This window comes from Mustelus asterias, chromosome 2, assembly GCF_964213995.1.
Source record: "Mustelus asterias chromosome 2, sMusAst1.hap1.1, whole genome shotgun sequence".
NCBI classification, from domain to species: Eukaryota; Metazoa; Chordata; class Chondrichthyes; order Carcharhiniformes; family Triakidae; genus Mustelus; species Mustelus asterias.
In genome coordinates, this window is record NC_135802.1 from 96,653,287 (window position 1) to 96,672,926 (window position 19,640).

Sequence of the window (19,640 nt, forward strand, 5' to 3'; positions counted from 1 at the left end):
GGAAGGCGGGACTCGTCCAAAGGGGCTGTGCACATCGAGGGGTCGGTGCTGGGACTGCACTTCCCTTTTTGAAGATGGCGGCTCAAGTTCCGGAGATGTTGAAACACCATCAGCAAGACAACGTCTGCTTTACGCGGCCCAAGTACCGAGAGGGTCGGAGGCTGAGGGCTGTCAAAGTAGGTGCTGTCCGAGTGTGGGGCTGCTCGGTACCAGCTCGGGGCGGGGGCACTGGCTCCTGGTCGTCAGTAACGGCCGCGATGCTCAGTTTTGGGAAGACTTGTTGTCTGATTGAATTCCGTGTAATTTGTATTCGGAATTGTGGTTGTCCGGGCCCCCTGGAAACACCCTGTGGAAAGTTGCGGAGATTTTGGAGTTTTCTTGGATTATCTCTGAAATTATTTATCAAGGCATCGAGCCTGTCCCAAATCTCCACTTTGTGTTGGAAAACACTTTTTGATTTCGCTGCTAAATGGCCAAATTTGAATGGGAAGATTTGTTTCGTGCTGCATTCCCCACCAGAGGATATTGTTTCTCTGGGCAATAAAATGTTGTCGACCTCCTCAGAAGACAAACACGGGACGCGGTGGACAGAGTACCCTTCGTCGTCCAGTACTTCCCCGGAGCGGAGAAGCTATGGCATCTCCTCCGGAGCCTTCAACATGTCATTGATGAAGACGAACATCTCGCCAAGGCCATCCCCACACCCCCACTTCTTGCCTTCAAACAACCACGCAACCTCAAACAGACCATTGTCAGCAGCAAACTACCCAGCCTTCAGGAGAACAGTGACCATGACACCACACAACCCTGCCACAGCAACCTCTGCAAGACGTGCCGGATCATCGACACGGATGCCATCATCTCACGTGAGAACACCATCTACCAGGTACACGGTACCTACTCTTGCAACTCGGCCAACGTTGTCTACCTGATACGCTGCAGGAAAGGATGTCCCGAGGCATGGTACATTGGGGAAACCATGCAGACGCTACGACAACGGATGAATGAACACCGCTCGACAATCACCAGGCAAAACTGTTCTCTTCCTGTGGGGGAGCACTTCAGCAGTCACGGGCATTCAGCCTTGGATCTTCAGGTAAGCGTTCTCCAAGGCGGCCTTCACGACACACGACAGCGCAGAATCGCTGAGCAGAAACTGATAGCCAAGTTCCGCACACATGAGGACGGCCTAAACCGGGATGTTGGATTTATGTCACATTATCAGTAACCCCCACAGCTTGCCCCTGGTCTTGCATAATCTCACCAGCTGTTCTGTCTGGAGACAATACACGTCTCTTTAACCTGTGTTTAATGTTCCCTCCAACCACATTATCTGTACCTTTAAGACCTGGCTGGCTGTAGAGATTTGCATTCTAATTAGTATTCTGTAACTTGATTTCTGTGTCTGTGCACTGTTGGAGAACAGAGACCACTCCATCTGACGAAGGAGCAGCAAGCTCCGAAAGCTTATGGTATTTGCTACCAAATAAACCTGTTGGACTTTAACCTGGTGTTGTGAGACTTCTTACTGTGCTTACCCCAGTCCAACGCCGGCATCTCCACATCAATAAATGTTTGCCTAGCCGGCGATGCTCGCATACCACGAAAGAATAAAGTAATGCACTTGCTTTTGGATCTGATCGTGATTTCCGACTTCATTTTTTTTCTGCGTAACTGATTCTCCACACCTTCTGTATGTTAGTTTCTCTTCGAAATACTATCATCAGTACCCGTGAAATGGCTTCGGGACTTCATCCTCCCAACACGCCTGTCTCTGAACTGAACAACAATTTCTCCATGCCAGCTTTGCCCTAACTTATTTAACTTTACCCCATCCCAGGACGTCTGTCTTTAACTGTTGAATCCCTCCTGTTGTCTCCTCGCTACCATTTACTGCTAGCGTATCTGTAATCCAAATAATCCCTATGTAAATAGGCCTACCTGCTGATGACACAAAACTAAGTGGGCATCTGAATTGTATGGAGGATGCAAAGAGGCTTCAAGGGGATTTAGACTGCCTAAGCAAATGTACAAGAACATTGCAGATGAAATATAATGTGAAGTTATCCACTTTGGTCAGGAAAACAGTATTTCTTGAATGGGATGTGTTGCTGTTCAAAGGGATCTGGGAATCCTTGTTATAAGTCACTGAAAACTAACATTTTTTGAAAAAAAAGTCCTGAAGGTCATGAGTATTTGGAACTCTCTTCCTGAAAAAGTGGCAGAAGCAGAGCCTTTGAATATTTTTAACGCAGAAGTGGATTGATTCTTGGTAAGCAAGGGGCTGATAGGTTATCGGGGCTAGGCAGGATCCAGATTTGAGGTTATTATCAGATCAACCATGAGCTTATTAAATGATGGAGCAGGCTTGAGAGGCCGAATGGCCTACTCCCTTTTTCATACCTTCATATCTAACATGCAGGTGCAGCAGACAATAAAAAGCATATAGTATGTTGGCCTTTATTGGAAGATGATTGGAGTATAGGAGTAAATATATCTTGCTGCAATTGGATAGAGCCTTGGTGAGACTGCACCTGAGTGTTGTGTGCAGTTTTGGACCCCTTACCCAACAAAGGATATACTTACTGCGAGGGAGTACAACAAAGGCTCACCAGACTACTTCCAGGGCAAACAGGTAGATGCAGGAAGGATGTTTCCCTTGGTGAGGGTTTGGTACCAGGAGGAACAATCTCCAAATAAGGAATAGGCTATTTAGGACTGAGATGAGGAGGAATTTGTTCACTTGGAGGCCAGTGATTCTTTGGAATTCCGACCCAGGGGGCTGTGAAAGCCCAGTTGAGTATGCTTAAGACAGAGGGATTTCCAGATATTAAAGACGTAACAGGATTTTGGGATGGTGTGGGAAATTGGCGTTGAAGTAGAAGCTGAATGGTGGAGCAGGCTCAGGATGCCAAATGGCCTACTCTTTTTCCTATTTCCTATGTCTTATATAACTTAAGTTTTTTCTGTGTTCACATGTTTCGGCTGCTGCCCAAATCTGAGCCCATCAGTTCTATTTCCACTGTTTACCCTATCATGTTTTGTTTTTTTATCTTATCTAGACCCTTTGCTCCTGTTTCATTTCATTTCATTTCTCATCCTTTAGGTACTCTGCCTTACCATATCTCTAATCTAAACCTTTAGTACTCCTTTAGTTGTCCTATTCTACCCTCTCACAGACCTTCCAGCCCAGCAAACCTGCTGGGAACTGTTCCTCCAATCTCTTCCCTGGCCAACCTGCCCCTGATGTGGAGATGCCGGCGTTGGACTGGGGTAAACACAGTAAGAAGTTTAACAACACCAGGTTAAAGTCCAACAGGTTTATTTGGTAGCAAAAGCCACAAGCTTTCGGAGCTCCAAGCCCCTTCTTCAGGTGAGTGGGAATTCTGTTCACAAACAGGGCATATAAAGACAGAGATTCAATTTACATGAATAATGGTTGGAATGCGAATACTTACAGCTAATCAAGTCTTTAAGAAACAAAACAATGTGAGTGGAGAGAGCATCAAGACAGGCTAAAAAGATGTGTATTGTCTCCAGACAGGACAGCCAGTGAAACTCGGCAGGTCCAGGCAACTGTGGGGGTTACAGATAGTGTGACATGAATCCAATATCCCGGTTGAGGCCGTCCTCGTGTGTGCGGAACTTGGCTATCAGTTTCTGCTCAGCGACTCTGCGCCGTCGTGTGTCGCGAAGGCCATCTTGGAGAACGCTTACCCGAATATCAGAGGCCGAATGCCCGTGACCGCTGAAGTGCTGAAATGGTTTTTATCGAATCACAAATGATATCCTATGACTGACTTTCTCTCGTCATCCTTCTAAACCTGTCTGCAACCTTTGTCTGCAACCTTTGCCGGCATCTCCACATCATGCAACCTTTGACACAGTTGACCACACTATCCTCCTCCAATGACAGAAGTTGCTTTCAGTTTTCCCCTCTGATAACAGTAAGCGCTGACAGTCTCACTGTTATTAACTACAACAGGAAGAGAACAGTCTTGCCTGGTGATTGTCGAGCGGTGTTCATTCATCCGTTGTCGCAGCGTCTGCATAGTTTCCCCAATGTACCATGCCTCGGGACATCCTTTCCTGCAGCGTATCAGGTAGACAAGTTGGCCAAGTTGCAAGAGTATGTACCGTGTACCTGGTGGATGGTGTTCTCATGTGAGATGATGGCATCTGTGTCGATGATCCGGCACGTCTTGCAGAGGTTGCTGTGGCAGGGTTGTGTGGTGTCGTGGTCACTGTTCTCCTGAAGGCTGGGTAGTTTGCTGCGGACAATGGTCTGTTTGAGGTTGTGCGGTTTGAAGGCAAGAAGTGGGGGTGTGGGGATGGCCTTGGCCTGCCCCTCCCAGAGCTGATCTCTGAATTCTGCCAGCAGATCAATTACTACCATCTCTCCTTGGAATGTCTATTCACTTGTGAATAAGTCCTTTACCATCCATGAACATGCTATGGATGATTGCGCCAACATCATGGCCTGAATGGAAACCTGGTTGAAGGATTGATTAAGCTTTTCTATCTGGCTACAACCACCACTTTCCATGTCCCTAACATTACAACAGTGGTATCACCAAATCATGCCTTGGTCTGTTCCCCTACTCTTCTGGCAATTTTTTTGTCTTGTGAGCATCTTGCCCCTTGTTTAAAGTCCTGCTCACTAACCACCCACCAGGTACTGTGTCTGTTTTTTAACCAGGATAGTTTCACTGCTTCCTGTCTTGTCCTTGAACAAAGCAACAACTTATCCTCACTAATTTCAATGTCCATCTCTCATGCTCTTTCTCCCCTGAGTTCACTTTCCACCTATGTTCCCTTAATCTCTCGCTCCATTTAAACTCTGCAACCCCCTCTGAGCTCACTTTGATTTTCAAACGTATTTCCTGCTTTCTCAACCCGATCCCAACTAAATTGCTGATTATTCGACTTCCCATATTGGCTCTTCTGTTAGTTGGTATCATTGAAGTTCTCCCTCCTTGGGTACTATCACTCTTTCTTTGAATCTGCCGTAATCACCCTTCTACTCAATAGGACAACCTTGGCCTCCCTGTCCATGCAAACGACCAGGCCATCTTCAATCATCTTTTCAAGTCCTTGAATGTGCTGTTGCCGCCCAAATCTGTGCTCATCTTTCCTGTTGCTCCATGTTTGAATCTCTCCCATCAGGCCATGCCAACAATACTGAAATGGTTTTTATCGAATCACAAATGATATCCTATGACTGACTTTCTCTCGTCATCCTTCTAAACCTGTCTGCAACCTTTGACACAGTTGACCACACCATCCTCCTCCAATGACAGAAGTTGCTTTCAGTTTTCCCCTCTGATAACAGTAAGCGCTGACAGCCTCACTGTTATTAACTACAACGGAATCGGACTCATAATCAAAGCTGATACTTAGTGCAGTGTAATGGAAGGGCTGATGTCAGAGATGCTGTCTTTCAGATAAGACTTTCAACTGACTGAAGATATAATGGCAGTATTTGAAGAAGAGCAATGGAGTTTTGATGGCCTAGCCAAGATGTGCTCATCAACCATCACCAGAACAGATCATCTTTTAATTTATCTCAGTGCTACTTGTGAAGCCTTGCTGTCTTATTCAATTGCTCCGCTAACACAGTTGCTCCGCTTCAGAAGTATTTTTGTAACTGTGAACCATTTTGGGATATCCTGAGGTTGTGAAAAGTACTTTATGAAGGTTTTTTCTTTCACAAGTTTAAATCTTGGTTGTGCTCATTCCAGCAGTCTTTAGGTGGAGCACACTGAGCACTGTAAAACAAGATCAATGCTAAACCAAAAATGTAATTCATTTGGAGTGTAATATTGATTTTTCACAATAAGTGTAAGAATACTGGTTAAATACAGTAATGTTGGACATTATTTATCAGATTAAAGAAAATAACCAGGAAGTGTAAATAATGCTGGCTTCTGTTTTGTTGCGTGACCACATTATCAGTCTAAAATAATGCAGTAGCATTAACAATTATTAGGTCATCAGCTTTATGTCTGCCTCACAATGATGTTTAACAATGTTCTAGGTGTACACAATAAATCTGGAATCGAGACATCTGCTAATACAAGGAGTGCCAGCTGTGGGAGTCATGAAGGAGCTGATTGAACTTTTTGCTTTATATGGAACCATTGAAGAGTATTCAGTACTGCATGAGTACCCGGCTGAGGAATTCACCGAAGTTTATCATATCAAATACCAAAGATTACAGAGTGCAAGGTAATGTGGGATAACTTTCTCAGTGTGAAAACGCTCAAGCATGTTACTTTTTTTTGTATCTTAATCAGCATTAAAGTATTCTTGTAATGAACTTGCTTTATTAAGAGACAAACCAAAATAACAATTTATCAGTTTTATTTTTATTTATGTGTCTGAGTCAAAAAAATGAAGTACATTTAAGAATACTGTGCAATATGCTTTTTATTTTAGGCAGTAAAATGAGCACTGGATGGTATGCAACCTTAGTCTGTAGTTCAATCTTTTGTGTAGTCTAAAATTTTGTGTGCTTGAAAATCTTGCAAGGAAAAGTTATGCAATTGGTAGTTATATGTTTCAAATTCACACAATTTTAAATTAAATATGGCTTGTTTTCATTATGATGAATGTAGCATCTGCCAAGTACAACCAGAATCCATTAGGAAATAATTTAGAGTTGCTACTTGGTACAATTAAAATTGATAAAAGATTTCAAATCTGGTCATTTTAACCATATGTTTAGTCTCGTTGGGAATCTTGTAAAAAGATGAGAATTGTTCAAGTGGGACTACTGTGTTTTGACTTGCATTAGAGCTTACACTTCTTAACATTCTGCATTTTTAGTTGTTTATGGCTATTTAAGAATATTTTGCTTTTGTAGAAATGTTACTTCGGCATAATCTAGAGAGAGGTATTGAGATATGTCACCATTTATATGTTTTCCTGAAAGCACAATTTAATGTCATTATTTCTGTAATTCTACTTTCTATAAACAAAGTTTTGTTACATAAAGATTACTCCAATGCATAACAATAGTATTTAACCATACTTTCAATCATTTCTCAGAATAGCAAAACGCAAACAAGATGAGCGAAGTTTCTTTGGTAGTTTGCTTCACGTGTGTTATGCTCCAGAGTTTGAAACAGTGGCGGATACCAGGGAAAAATTAAAGGAGAGGAGAAGGTACATAATGAGGGTAACTAGCAACAAAGGTTTGTGCATGGAATATTTTTTCATTTTTGTAACTTCTCTTTTGCCATTTTATGACAAACCCAAAAAATAGTTTATTTCATTACATGAAAACATAATCTTTTCAATTTAAAATAATACATTCATGTTTCCATAGCAAAGCATTAAAGTTTGCATGCTTCAGATACTCCAAATGCAATTTTAGGTATTTCAGTGTTAAAAAAACAAGTTGCTGTATCTGAGTTTGGAATACTTGAAAATGTCATATATGTAAAATCTGTGTTACTCTTGCACGTGGTTGGTTCAAATACTCTATTTATGAAATGATAACTGAAGAGTTAGCAATGAAAATTATTTTGTGAGGTTCCTTGAATTTGATTACCTAACTTCTCCCCAAAGGACCAGATGTAGATCTACAAACTTCCTTTGGCAACAGCAAGTAACCTAAAATTGAATTCAATGTTTCTTTTCACAGCACTTGCAATTGTGCCATTTAAAAGAGCACCCTAGCAGCAGAATAATGCACTGCTGTGTGTTTTTTGGTCTAATCCTGTCGACATCCTTGGGGTTACCATTAACCAGAAACTCAACTGGACTGGCAACATAAATACCGTGGCCACAAGAGCAGGTCAGAGGCTAGGAATACTGTGACGAGTAAATCACCTCCTGACTTCCCAAAGCCTGACACCATCCACAAGGCACAAGTCAGGAGTGTGATGGAATACTTCCCACTTGCCTGGATGGGTGCAGCTCCAAAAACACTCGAGAAGCTTGACACCATCCAGGATAAAGCAGCCCGCTTAATTGGCACCTCATCCATTTCCTCTACCACTGACACTACTATTTATAAGATGCACAGCAGAAATTCACCAAAAATCCTTGGACAGCACCTTCCAAACCTACAACCACTTCCATCTAGTAGGACAAGGGCAACAGATATGTGGGAACACCCCCCCAAAGCCACTCACCATCCTGACTTGGAAATATATTGTTCGTTCATAGTTGCTGGGTCAAAATCCTGGAATTTCCTCCCTAATGGCATTGTGTGTTAACTCACGGTATGTGGACTGCAGCGATTCAAGAAGGCAGCTCACCGCCACTTTCTCAAGGGCAACTAGGAATGGGCAATAAATGCTCATCTTACCAGTGACTTCCATAAAAGAATAAAACAAGTTTAAAGAGGCTCATTGCTGCTGTCTGAAGCTTTTTAGATACAGGTCGGCACTCTTTCCCAGATTTTTTTTTCCCCATATTGGCCCTGGGGTTTTTCACTCTGGGTTTTCGCCTCTCCCTGGAGATCACATGGTCTGGAATGGGGGGGTGGGGGTGAGTTAATAGGTTGTGATGAACAAAGCATCGTAGCTGTGAGGGACAGCTCGGTGGATAGGATATTGGTATGTAGATAGGCTGGAAAATTGGGCGGGGATCCTGGATTCAGGATTCAATCCTGGACCGGGGAGCGGCGCGGGCTTGGAGGGCCGAAGGGCCTGTTCCTGTGCTGTATTGTTCTTTGTTCTTCCCTCCCCCCCTACATTGACCTTTGCACTCCTGGAGGGATCCCTTCGTCAGATTTATATATGACCAAATCTGTCGAGGACCTCGTCGATGTCATGTCAGCGAGGTATGAAAATATAGCGAGGAGTGGGTAGATAATTTGCCGAGGGAAGGAGGCGAGTATAATTATATTTAAATTTATTATAATATATTCAAATCTGGTACAGCGAGGGTGGGGAAATGAAAGATCATGATCTCACCAACTAGATTTGTGGTTTCTGGTTTTCGCCAGATTTTGAGCCCCCTCCAGCAATCTCACGCACAGAGTGTAGACTCAAGATCCTGCCCAATATCTAAACAACTGGGAAGCCTGTATCCCAGGGCAGTTCAAAATGTTGATTTTAATGGGCAATTACTAAATATAGTGGAGGCTCAAGACCTATATATAAATAATTACAAAACAAAGCACTGAATTGAAGGATTACTTCAGGTTAGAATATAAAACTTTTAAGCAAGTTGCTTTTTAAAGAAGGCTTTGCAAGCATTTTACATTAACACTTGTTGCCTCTTACAAGAATTTATTAGTCATTTATGCTAGCTTCTTTTGCATAGTGGTATCTGAAATAAAATGTTGTTTTTGTTATTTCAAAACTTACAGCTACTTTCCTACTCTTAAATTCGTAGAACTTTAATCAACATGCAGCATTTATCATTTGGTGGTATATTACTTCAGTATTGCTGAAAAAAAGACATAGAAACTAGAAGCAGGAGTAGACCATTCAGCCCTTCGAGCCTGCTCCACCTTTCATCTTGAACATGGCAGATCATCAAATTCAATATCCTGATTTCCCCCCACCCCACCTCCTTTTTCTGCCATATCCCTGGATTCCTTTAGCCCCAAGAGCTATATCAAATTTCTTCTTGAAATCAGACAATATTTTGGCCTCAACTATATTTGGTGGAAGTGAATTCCACACATTCACCACCCTCTGGACAAATAAATTTCTCCTCACCTCAGTTCTTAAAGGTTTACCCTTTATCCTCAAACTATGAGCCCTAGTTCTGGACACCCCCACCATTGGTTACATTCTTTCTGAGTCTACCCTGTTAGAATTTTAGAAGTTTCTATGAGATCCCCTCTCACTCTTCTAAACTTCAGTGAATATAATCCTAACAGACTTAGTCTCTCCTCATATGACAGACCTGCCAGCCCAGGAATCAGCCTGGTAAACCTTTTCTGTATTCCCTCTATAGCAAGGACACCAAAACTGCACACACTACTCCAGGTGTGGCCTCATCAACACCCTTTACAATTGCAGCAATACATCCCTATCTCTATATTTGAATCCTCTCGCTATGAAGGCCAACATACCATTTGCCTTCTTTACTGCCTGCTGTACCTGCACGCTTACTTTCATAGAAATCATAGAAACCCTACAGTGCAGAAGGAGGCCATTCGGCCCATCGAGTCTGCACCGACCACAATCCCACCCAGGCCCTACCCCCACATATTTACCCGCTAATCCCTCTAACTACACATCTCAGGGACAATTTTTAACCTGGCCAATCAACCTAACCCGCACATCTTTGGACTGTGGGAGGAAACCGGAGCACCCGGAGGAAACCCACGCAGACACGAGGAGAATGTGCAAACTCCACACAGACAGTGACCCGAGCCGGGAATCGAACCCGGGACCCTGGAGCTGTGAAGCAGCAGTGCTAACCACTGTGCTACCGTGCTGCCCCGGCAGTTTCAGTGACTGATGCACGAGGACTCCAAGGTCTTGTTGAGTATCCACCTCTCTCAATTTACACCCATTCAAGCAATAATCTGTCTTCCTATTATTACTACCAAAGTGGATAACCTCACATTTATCCACGTTATACTGCATTTGCCATGCAGATGCCCAAACAGCCTGTCTAATTCATGCTGAAGCATCTCTGCATCCTCCTCATAGCTCACCCTCCCACCCAACTTTGTATCATCTGCAAATTTGGAGATAATACATTCAGTTCCCTCTTCCAATCAATTAATATCTAGTGTGAACAATTAGGGTCCTAGTACAGATCCCTGCGGAACCCACTAGTCACTGACTGCCAATTAGAAAAAGACCCGTTTATGCCAACTCTTTACTTCCTATCTGCTAACCAGCTTTCTATCCATCTTAAGACATTACCTGTACTCCCTTGTGCTTTAACTTTACATAATAGCCTGTTACGTGAGACCTTGTTGAAAGCCTTCTGAAAGTCTAAAAAAACCATATCCACTGGTTCTCCTCCGAGAACTCCACTAGTTACATCCTCAAAACATTCCAGTAGATACGTCAAGCATGATTTCTCTTTTGTAAGTCCATACTGACTTTGTCTGATTATACCACTGCCTTCCAAATACTGAGTTATGAAATCCTTAATAATAGACTCTAGCAACTTCCCCAGTACTGACGTTAGGCTCACTGGTTTATAATTCCCTGTTTTCTCTCTCCCTCCCTTTTTGAATCGCGGGCTTACATTAGCTACACTCCAATCTGTAGGAACCATTCCAGAGTCCAAAGAATTTTGGAAAATAACCACCAATGGATCTACTATTTCCAGGGCCACTTTCTTAAGTACTCTGGGATGAAGATTATCAGGACTGGAGATTTACCCACTTTCAATCCCATCAATTTCCCCCAAATCATTTCTCTACTAATGCTGACTTTCTTCAGCTCCTCACTAAAACATGTTTCTCTCAGCACTTCTGGCACATTATTCATGCCTTCCTTTGTGAAGACTATAGCAAAGCACAAATTTAATTCCTCAGCCATTTCTTTATTTCCTATTATGAATTCACCCCTTTCTGACTGTAAGGGGCTTGCATTCAATTTTATCAATCTTTTTTCTTTACATATCTATAGAAACCTTTACAGTCCGCTTTTATGTTCCCTGCAAGCTTACGTTCATACTCCATTTTTCCCTTAATCAATCCCTTGGCCCTCCTTTGCTGAATTGTAAACTGCTCCCAATCCTCAGGCCTATTGCTTTATCTTGCCAATTAAATGCTTCTTCCTTGAATCTGATACTATTTCTAATTTCCCTTTTAAGCCATGGTTTGGCCCCAATTCCCTTACCACTCTTGCACCAAAAAGGAATAAACAACTTCTGGAGTTCACTTATTCATTCTTTAAATGCCTGCCATTGCCTGTCCACTGTCTTTCCTTTCAGTAATGTTTCCCAGTCCGTCATGGTCAATTCATGCCTCATACCATCATAGTTACCCCCTTTATTGAGATCCAGGTCCCTGGTATCAGAATCAACTACACATTGTCCACCCTGACAAAGAATTCTACTATACTATGGTCACTCATCCCCAAGAGTTCTCTCACAGCTAGTACACAGTGGTACAGAACCCATTGACAGTTTTTTCAACTAGCCCTTCAAGGAAATAGAGCTCATTTAATTGTTCCATTTTAAGGTGAATTTGAGTGCAGGATGGGGCCCATTAAGTGTGTAAGAAAGTTCTTGCAGCTGCAGATTCAAATATAGCAAATGTACCATCTGAGTATTAGACTTTCAGTGCTGGTATGATGCCAGGTATGTAGGCCTTATGTGCCAATGACTGGCAGATTGTATCAAACAGCACATCCCTTCGGGTATTCACAAAAGTACAGAGTGTACCCAACCAGCCCATGCTTGCAAATCTCAAAACATAATGTCCAACATTAGATGTGGATTCTGCGATTGGACAACACTTGCTAAACATTCCTGATTGTGTTAAGAATTACACTGACAACCAATTTAAGATTATCAGTTGGATCAGTGTGGCTCACTTACACATGCTAGAAGCTACATATATTCACACACATAGCATGGTCCTTTGCAGACAGAAGGAACATGTTTGTGCATTGTGCCTTTTTCAATTAAAAAGCTTGGGAGGCAGACATTCCCTGGAACCAATCAGAGCCAACCTGCCTGATTTGAAATAGGACAGAAGTTTGGCAGTTAACTGACCTCTGGTGTGTTCTCTGTAACAATGCCTCTACCAATTAGAGCCCATTTGCCAAACAATCTGTACTCTCTTCTCACGCAGTTTAAATTGTTGTTCCTTTTACTATTGGTATTTTTGCAAAGTGTTATGATGAGTGCAAGGCGAAAAGCTTCGAAAGTCTGTTTTTTCAATAATATGCATTAAATGTATTTTGGAGGTTAGTATAATTTTGCTAATTTGCATGGATTAAATTGGAAGTTTGAAGTTATTTTTAATATTTAGTAAAACGTTAGATTTCTCTTATCTTCAGATAAAATCTGTCAACTATAACCAGCATTCTTGGAAATGTAAACCAATGAGGATGATAGTAACAGACTTCAAGAGGACACACGGGTAGTCACACAGCAGATGAAATTTAATGGAAGAATGAGGGGAGGCAGTGAATTAAATACAATTTTAAAGGTGGTGCAGGAGCAGAGAGACATGGCATGCTTATGTACTAGTCTTTTTCAGAAGATTTTAAAAAAGCATACAGAATCTTTTTTTATAAATAGAGTTACAAAAGTAAGAAAGGCAGGCTCACTCTTTATAGAACACCAATTAGACCATTGTTGGGAGTATTGTGACCAATTCTGGACACTACTTTTAAGAAGGTCAAGAATATCTGGTGGTGCAAAGGGGATTTACTAAAATGATACATGGTATGAAAGACATTGTCATGGGAGCAACTGCATTCTTCACCTTAAAGCAGAGAAGTTTAAGGAGATCTGATAGATGTGCAAAATCATGAAGGGTTTTGATGGCATAAATAAGGAAAAACTGTTTCCAGTAGCAGGAAGTTTAGTAACCAGGGAAAATAAATAATTGACCATAAAACTAGAGATGACGTGAAGGAAAAAAAAATGGAGTGAGTTGTGATCTGAAAAGCACTGCCTGAAAGGATATGGAGACAGATTCATTATGAACTTCTAAAGAGAAAAGGATAAATACTTGAATGGGAATATTTATTTGCAAAGGGTAGTAGGACTTCTTACATGATGAACCAAATGGCTGTCGTCAAAGCTATATCATTCTATGATGCTAATTTTGAGTAACACTTTTAATCCACAAATAGAGTGCATTAAATTAGTTATAAGAAAATGTACCACCTCAAAATGTCTCAAAGCAGTTTACAGCCAATGAAATACTTATCAAACTCAATGTTGTTGTAATAATGCTTGAAACACAGCAGCCAATTTGTGCACAAAATCTCACAGACAGCAATGAGAGAATGATGTTTAGTTTAGTGATGTGGATGAAGGAGAAATATTGGCTAGGGTGTTGGGTAGAACTCTGTTTCTCTTCAAACAAATGCCACAGGAACTTATACATCCACCTGAGCAGGCCATGAGGCTTCAATTTAACATCACCCCAATATTGCATTCCAGCTTTGGTTGAGATTCTGTACTCATCCTGGAATAGAACTTGAATTGACCAACATTCTAACTCTGTTAAGATTGCTAGCAACTGAGCCTTAAAATAGTGAACCTCAAGTTGTGTCTGTTTATGTTGGAGTGCAACAGTGCCAATTTTTACCATACTATCTTGTGTTGTGATCTGTTACATTACACGATGAAGTTTGTCACCCATGTTTCATATACATTTTATGTATGTATATATCTGATGAAATTTGTAGTAGCTAACTTGCAAACAAATATTTATCATACTTTTTCAAATTTGTCCTTTTTAGATAAAGACCTGTATAAGGCAGAAAAGAAAGTTGGAAATCCAGTTACATTACCAAATGTCACAAGGGAAGCATTTTCTGGAGAGTCTGAGCATGGTGGAAGTTTGGAACCCACCCAGCAGAAGTGGAATACCAATTCCATGTATGGTTACCCAATGTTGTTGCCTCCACCACTTCCAGACAATCAAGTATCTTCATTCATATCAAGGGTCAAACAAGAATATTGTCAAACATCTTTATCACATCAAACAATTCCAAAAGACATCCCTTTTCACACAGAAAACGCACCATGTTTTGAATCTGAGTTACCTTGCTTTCACAACCAGCATTTGGACAAATCTTATGATTCCAAGGACTCTCAGAAGTCTGAAAAAGAAAGCTGGGTCCCTAATATTAAGACTTGTGTCTCTAGATTTGTTCCCAGGACTACTCAGCTGCAGGACAGGAAGAAAATACATCAACAGATGAACATTAAATTTTTTGATGAATTGGATACTGATACTACTGTGGTAATAGGACCAAAACTTCCAGAAATACCAAAGGTGGACATGGGCGATAATTCCTTAAATGTCTCTGCTACTTTGATCAGAAATAAACTTACAGAGGTATGCTTTATACAACATTAAGCCCATGACAGAATATTGGGAACATAGTAGCTAAATGTGATGACCGGGAATCCTTTTCTGGGGCACTGCCAATGCACCCATTCTCACGTCAATGTTGATTTGCACTAAAATTTCCTGTAAATCTCAATAGAATATAACTTAACATAAAATGGACTTAATCAGCATATGTAATCCTTACAAGGAAAGAGCAAAACTCTTATCATATTTTTCTTCCTTAGGAGTTGAAACTTCAATTCTTATTCAACTATCATTCGTACACAATTAGCGCATGTTTAAGAACCTTCAATTGGAGAAGTTTTTCAATTGTAGTATGACTTGTACTGATGCCATAAAAATCCATTCAAAGAAATGGAAAATACAGAGCTCATTTCAGTGACGATTTTTAAATTAAATGCTCAATAGTACTTTTTTTTGAAGTGCAGTAAAATATCAGAACAATTCCCCTTACTTACTTTTTGTGCTTGAAAATTTGGCTGTAATTTGGCAAGCCAATAAGCAAGAGCAGTTGCTGTAACGCACTTATACAAAGCTGTAATTCCTAGAGCAGGGCCATTAATGTAGGCAAAGGGTCAGTGGTCAATTGTAAAAGATTGAAGAGATTTGGGCATGTTATACTAATGAATGTAACATCCAAATCTTTTAGGCCACATATTTGATTTGTCTGCACCCAGATTGGTCATGTGTACATACATACACTGGAAATTTCAGGCTTAATTGCACAGGTATAGGATAATTATCAACATAGATTAATTGAGCTGAATTGCCTATTTCTATCTTGTAAATTCTATGTATTTTATGATTTAAGAACTAAAAGAAAATCTTACAGAACTTCATTTTTGCACAGCAGAAGAGGTTTGAAAACTGGTTGAACTGGTTTTCTTATGTGACAACTGCTCTACTTCACAGGAAAGCAAGTGGCACATGGAGATTTCCATGCAAACAGTGATAAGAGAGGAGGCTAGTGTTCTGAAATAGTGTCAGGCATCTGTTGCTCCATACATCCTAGTGATTAGCTCATGAATGGAACGGGGTAGGCAGAGGCCTGGGAACAAACTACTTGCCTGTATTTTTTAAGCCAGAAAGATGTGTGGATGGGTGTAATAAAAAGCAAATTTTAAAGGAGTAATTAAGGTATTTTGCTTTGCTTAAGAGAGTTTTGTTTAAAACTAACAGTTTTTTAAAAATTGGATAAATTTATCATTTAAAATATACTTTTTCTTGTTGCTTTCAAGGTATTGTCCGTTCCTACAACAGAAGCTGAGTTACCACAAATAAAACCACCAAAGCAACGTCGAAGAATCTAAAGATAAACTTGCTGAAAGATGAAAAAAAATTGTCTTGCTATTCCTTTGTATTTATCATTTTGAACAGAAGTAGCTCTTGCTATGCAAGCTAAAACATGAGCCCATTTATATATAAGATGATTCCACAAAGACCATAGTGATGAATAAAACAGTTAGAGGAAGTTTTCCATGGACACCATGTGAGTTTCCACTTTTAAAAAGTGCTGTGCGATCTTTAATGTTTGCTAGTGCAGGCAGAAGCAGCTTCAATTTGATATCTCAGCAGAAGTACCATATAACGCAGCAATCATTCAATAATGCCCTGGAGTGTTGACCTGGATTGTGTATTCAAGTCCTGATATCGGATTTCTAATAATCGAAGTCGTGAGGCCAGGCTTTGAAAATTAAAGGATATATGCAATAAAAGGAGTGTGACATGAAGGATGAAGAAAAACATGCGAATAGAGAGAGAACCAAAGACACAAAATGCATGAGTGTAAGATGTGTAAAGAGAGCAAGATGATGGGTAATGACAGAAAAGAATAAATAGAATTGTGCATTAATACAAAAACAGGAAAATGTAGTTATACAAAGCAAAAAACAGACAAGAAATTGGTCAACAACCAAGACAGAAACCTTTTTTACTTTCCATTCCCCAAGACTGTTAAAATTAAAAAATAAATGTACAGACCAATTTTACTTTTTTTGCGAAGTGTATTTTCCTTTAACTCTTCCTAAAATAGAGATGGACCAAAGATCAGTTACTGATGGGAAAAGGGAAATGGTGTGAAATGGATAGAGGAAAAATGCATAATTTATTATTTGTTCTTGGGATATGAGTGATTCTGGTATGGTAACATTTACTGTCCATCCCAAGTTTCCTTGCGAATATGGTGTGGAGCCCTCTTGAATGGCTGCAATTTTGTGGTGATATTGATGATGTTCAATAGTGAATTGTTGGGTATCAACTTCGTGCCAATGAAGGAATTAGGATATGTGCCCAGCTGGGAACAATGGAGAGATTAGAACTGATAGTGGTACATGAATTTGCTGTATTTATCCTTGTTGGTAGAAGTCACAGAGAAGAGAAGTTTTTTTAATGAAATGTTATACTAATGAATGTAACATCCAAACGTACTAGTGAATTGTAAACGTACTAGTGAATTTCCAATGACTTTGCAGTCTACCTGTATCGCACTCTATTAGTTCATGGTGAATGTTATGATTCTTTGTGCATTTTTGATTTCTTTGGTCGTTTTGATTTTTTTTTCCTTCACCTGTTTTTCTTTCCATCACACATTATTTAAGGTGGGGAGAGATCTGCAGCAAACATTCAGGGTTATAATGGAAAGCAGCATGATAGGAAACATAGTGCAGCAATCTTTGTGTGTTCCCACAGAGAGTTATTAGCATTTACTGTAGGGAGATTATAGCAGCAACTAGCTGCACTGAATTCTAGATATTGATTTTCACAGCCACTATACAAAATGAAATTTCTTTGCCACTTTGTACTTAGATCCCAAAGGACCACTAAATTTCTCATTCTATCCAGTAGAATTACGTGATTTGGTACAAATGATTATTTATATTATCAAGTTAATATATACTTATGAAAATTGCTTTTAGATGAAAAATAAAAAATGAGAATGTTAAAAGAGAAATTATTTTTGAACTTTAGTTTTCCTTTTAGGTAGACTCTTTTCAGTTCAAAAAGATCAGTTATTTCGCTATTTTTAAAATATATGGTACTACAACTCTAAATTAAACTAGAATTATTCTTCTGGGAAATTATACTTCAAACATTCCCAAGAAGTATTTCAGGTAAATGTACACCCAGTTTCAGTTCATGTTTATACCACCTAAGGTTGATTTTTAAAATTAAACCCCTTGGATATTGTGGATTTGTCTTACCTTTTATTTATGAGCTGAAACAAATAAGTCTTTCAACATTAGGCAGACAATATATCTGGGAGAACCTTGCATAGATAAAGAGAAAGCAGAAACATGGTTGGTGAGGTGTGTAGGATATCTGTAAAAGTGCTGCTGCACTCAAATATCAGTTTTGGGGCTGCTAACCCTCAGGATTAACTATTTGGTTACTGCTCTTGTATTAGAAAGTGAGGTAGGAGGGCTAAGAATATCACTTCCCACCTAATTTTAAAGTAATATTGTGCCTGCACCTATTTTAGGTGCAGGCTGTCACCCAGAACCTTGTAAACAAATCACTAACATTCAAGAAATGTTGTTCATTTAAGCTATTACTTAATTGTACAGATAAGATAGGCATTGGCAAAAGTTTACAATAATGAGATGCATCGTCCAGAATCAAATTTAAACATCTATCTTTTATACATAAAATGTACATTGTTTTCTTAAACGTATATTTAAAAAATCTATTATCTTTAAAATTGTAAGACAGTTTTTGAAACAACAATGGCCCTGCAAATATTGTACAAACTTTCATATTTGCTCCAGCAATTTTTAAGAAAAACATAACTGGAAGTACAGATTTATTTTGCAATGTTAAATACTTATTACCTTAAACATTTAAATGTTTTTATAAAAATAATTAGCATTTTCTGTAATGTACCACTCTCATTCTACGTAATTAATGCAAAGGTTATTGAGTTGGTACAACAGGAAGACTGAGTTTACACAGGTGATTAACACAACCATTTGTACAATGCTCAATTTAACAAATTCCTTAGAGCTTGACCTGCTGGTAATGAATGATGAAGAGTTTAATTGACCATTATGAAAAAAAATGACGATGCAGTCTTATGGAGTGTCAACAAAAATTAATCGTCCTTGGATTTTTTGAAGGCCTGTTCTTCAAATGCAAGTGCACTCTACAGATAGAGATAAATAAGCATAATTATTGACAGCTTCTCATGAATTCAAAACGATAGTTTATGCAAATTATCCAGTGCCACCACTATAGTAGCTGCTAAGATGTTTCAATTTTCTACAATCATATAAAATATTAGAACTGAAATAAACATCAGGTAGAAGGCACAGTTTACATTAGGCGACATGATATATAGAAGGAATCAGCTGTCAGACAGTATTAACAACCTACAATATACTTTGTGCATTTCAATTATTTAATTAAACACAAAAGTGAAATTCCCTATTTTTCAGATCATTAACAGCACAAGTATATTATACAATCATTCAAGCTGAAAATATAATTGATGTTGTGCGTGTCATTTCAGTATTGTAAGTATGACATTATTTACAAATGTCTGAATTATCGCAGGAACTTTACACTGTAGGAGGCCATTTGGCCTATCGAGTCTGCTCTGGCTTGCTGAAAGAGCATTCTACCTAGTCCCACTCCGCTGTCTTCTCCCCATAACCTTGCACGTTCTTTC

At 39.8% G+C, this 19,640-nt stretch overlaps 2 protein-coding genes across 4 annotated transcripts in view; one reads left to right on the top strand and one right to left on the bottom strand.

The window, feature by feature from the left end:
- Positions 1 to 18,165, top strand: rbm48 (RNA binding motif protein 48). The gene is made up of 5 exons (XM_078238958.1): positions 1 to 176; positions 6,038 to 6,228; positions 7,051 to 7,196; positions 14,361 to 14,962; positions 16,216 to 18,165. The coding sequence occupies exons 1-5, from the start codon at positions 75 to 77 to the stop codon at positions 16,285 to 16,287; spliced, it is 1,113 nt and encodes a 370-aa protein (XP_078095084.1). The 5' UTR covers positions 1 to 74; the 3' UTR covers positions 16,288 to 18,165.
- Positions 16,884 to 19,640, bottom strand: part of clxn (calaxin) — a 27,886-nt gene continuing 25,129 nt past the window's right edge. The window contains exon 6 of one of the 3 annotated variants that reach the window (XM_078238981.1): positions 16,884 to 19,115. In XM_078238981.1, the coding sequence (XP_078095107.1) occupies positions 19,065 to 19,115 (51 nt within the window). In that variant the 3' untranslated portion in view covers positions 16,884 to 19,064. The remainder of the gene's footprint in view (positions 19,116 to 19,640) is intronic. The other 2 variants (XM_078238992.1, XM_078238970.1) reach the window with 2 other exon arrangements.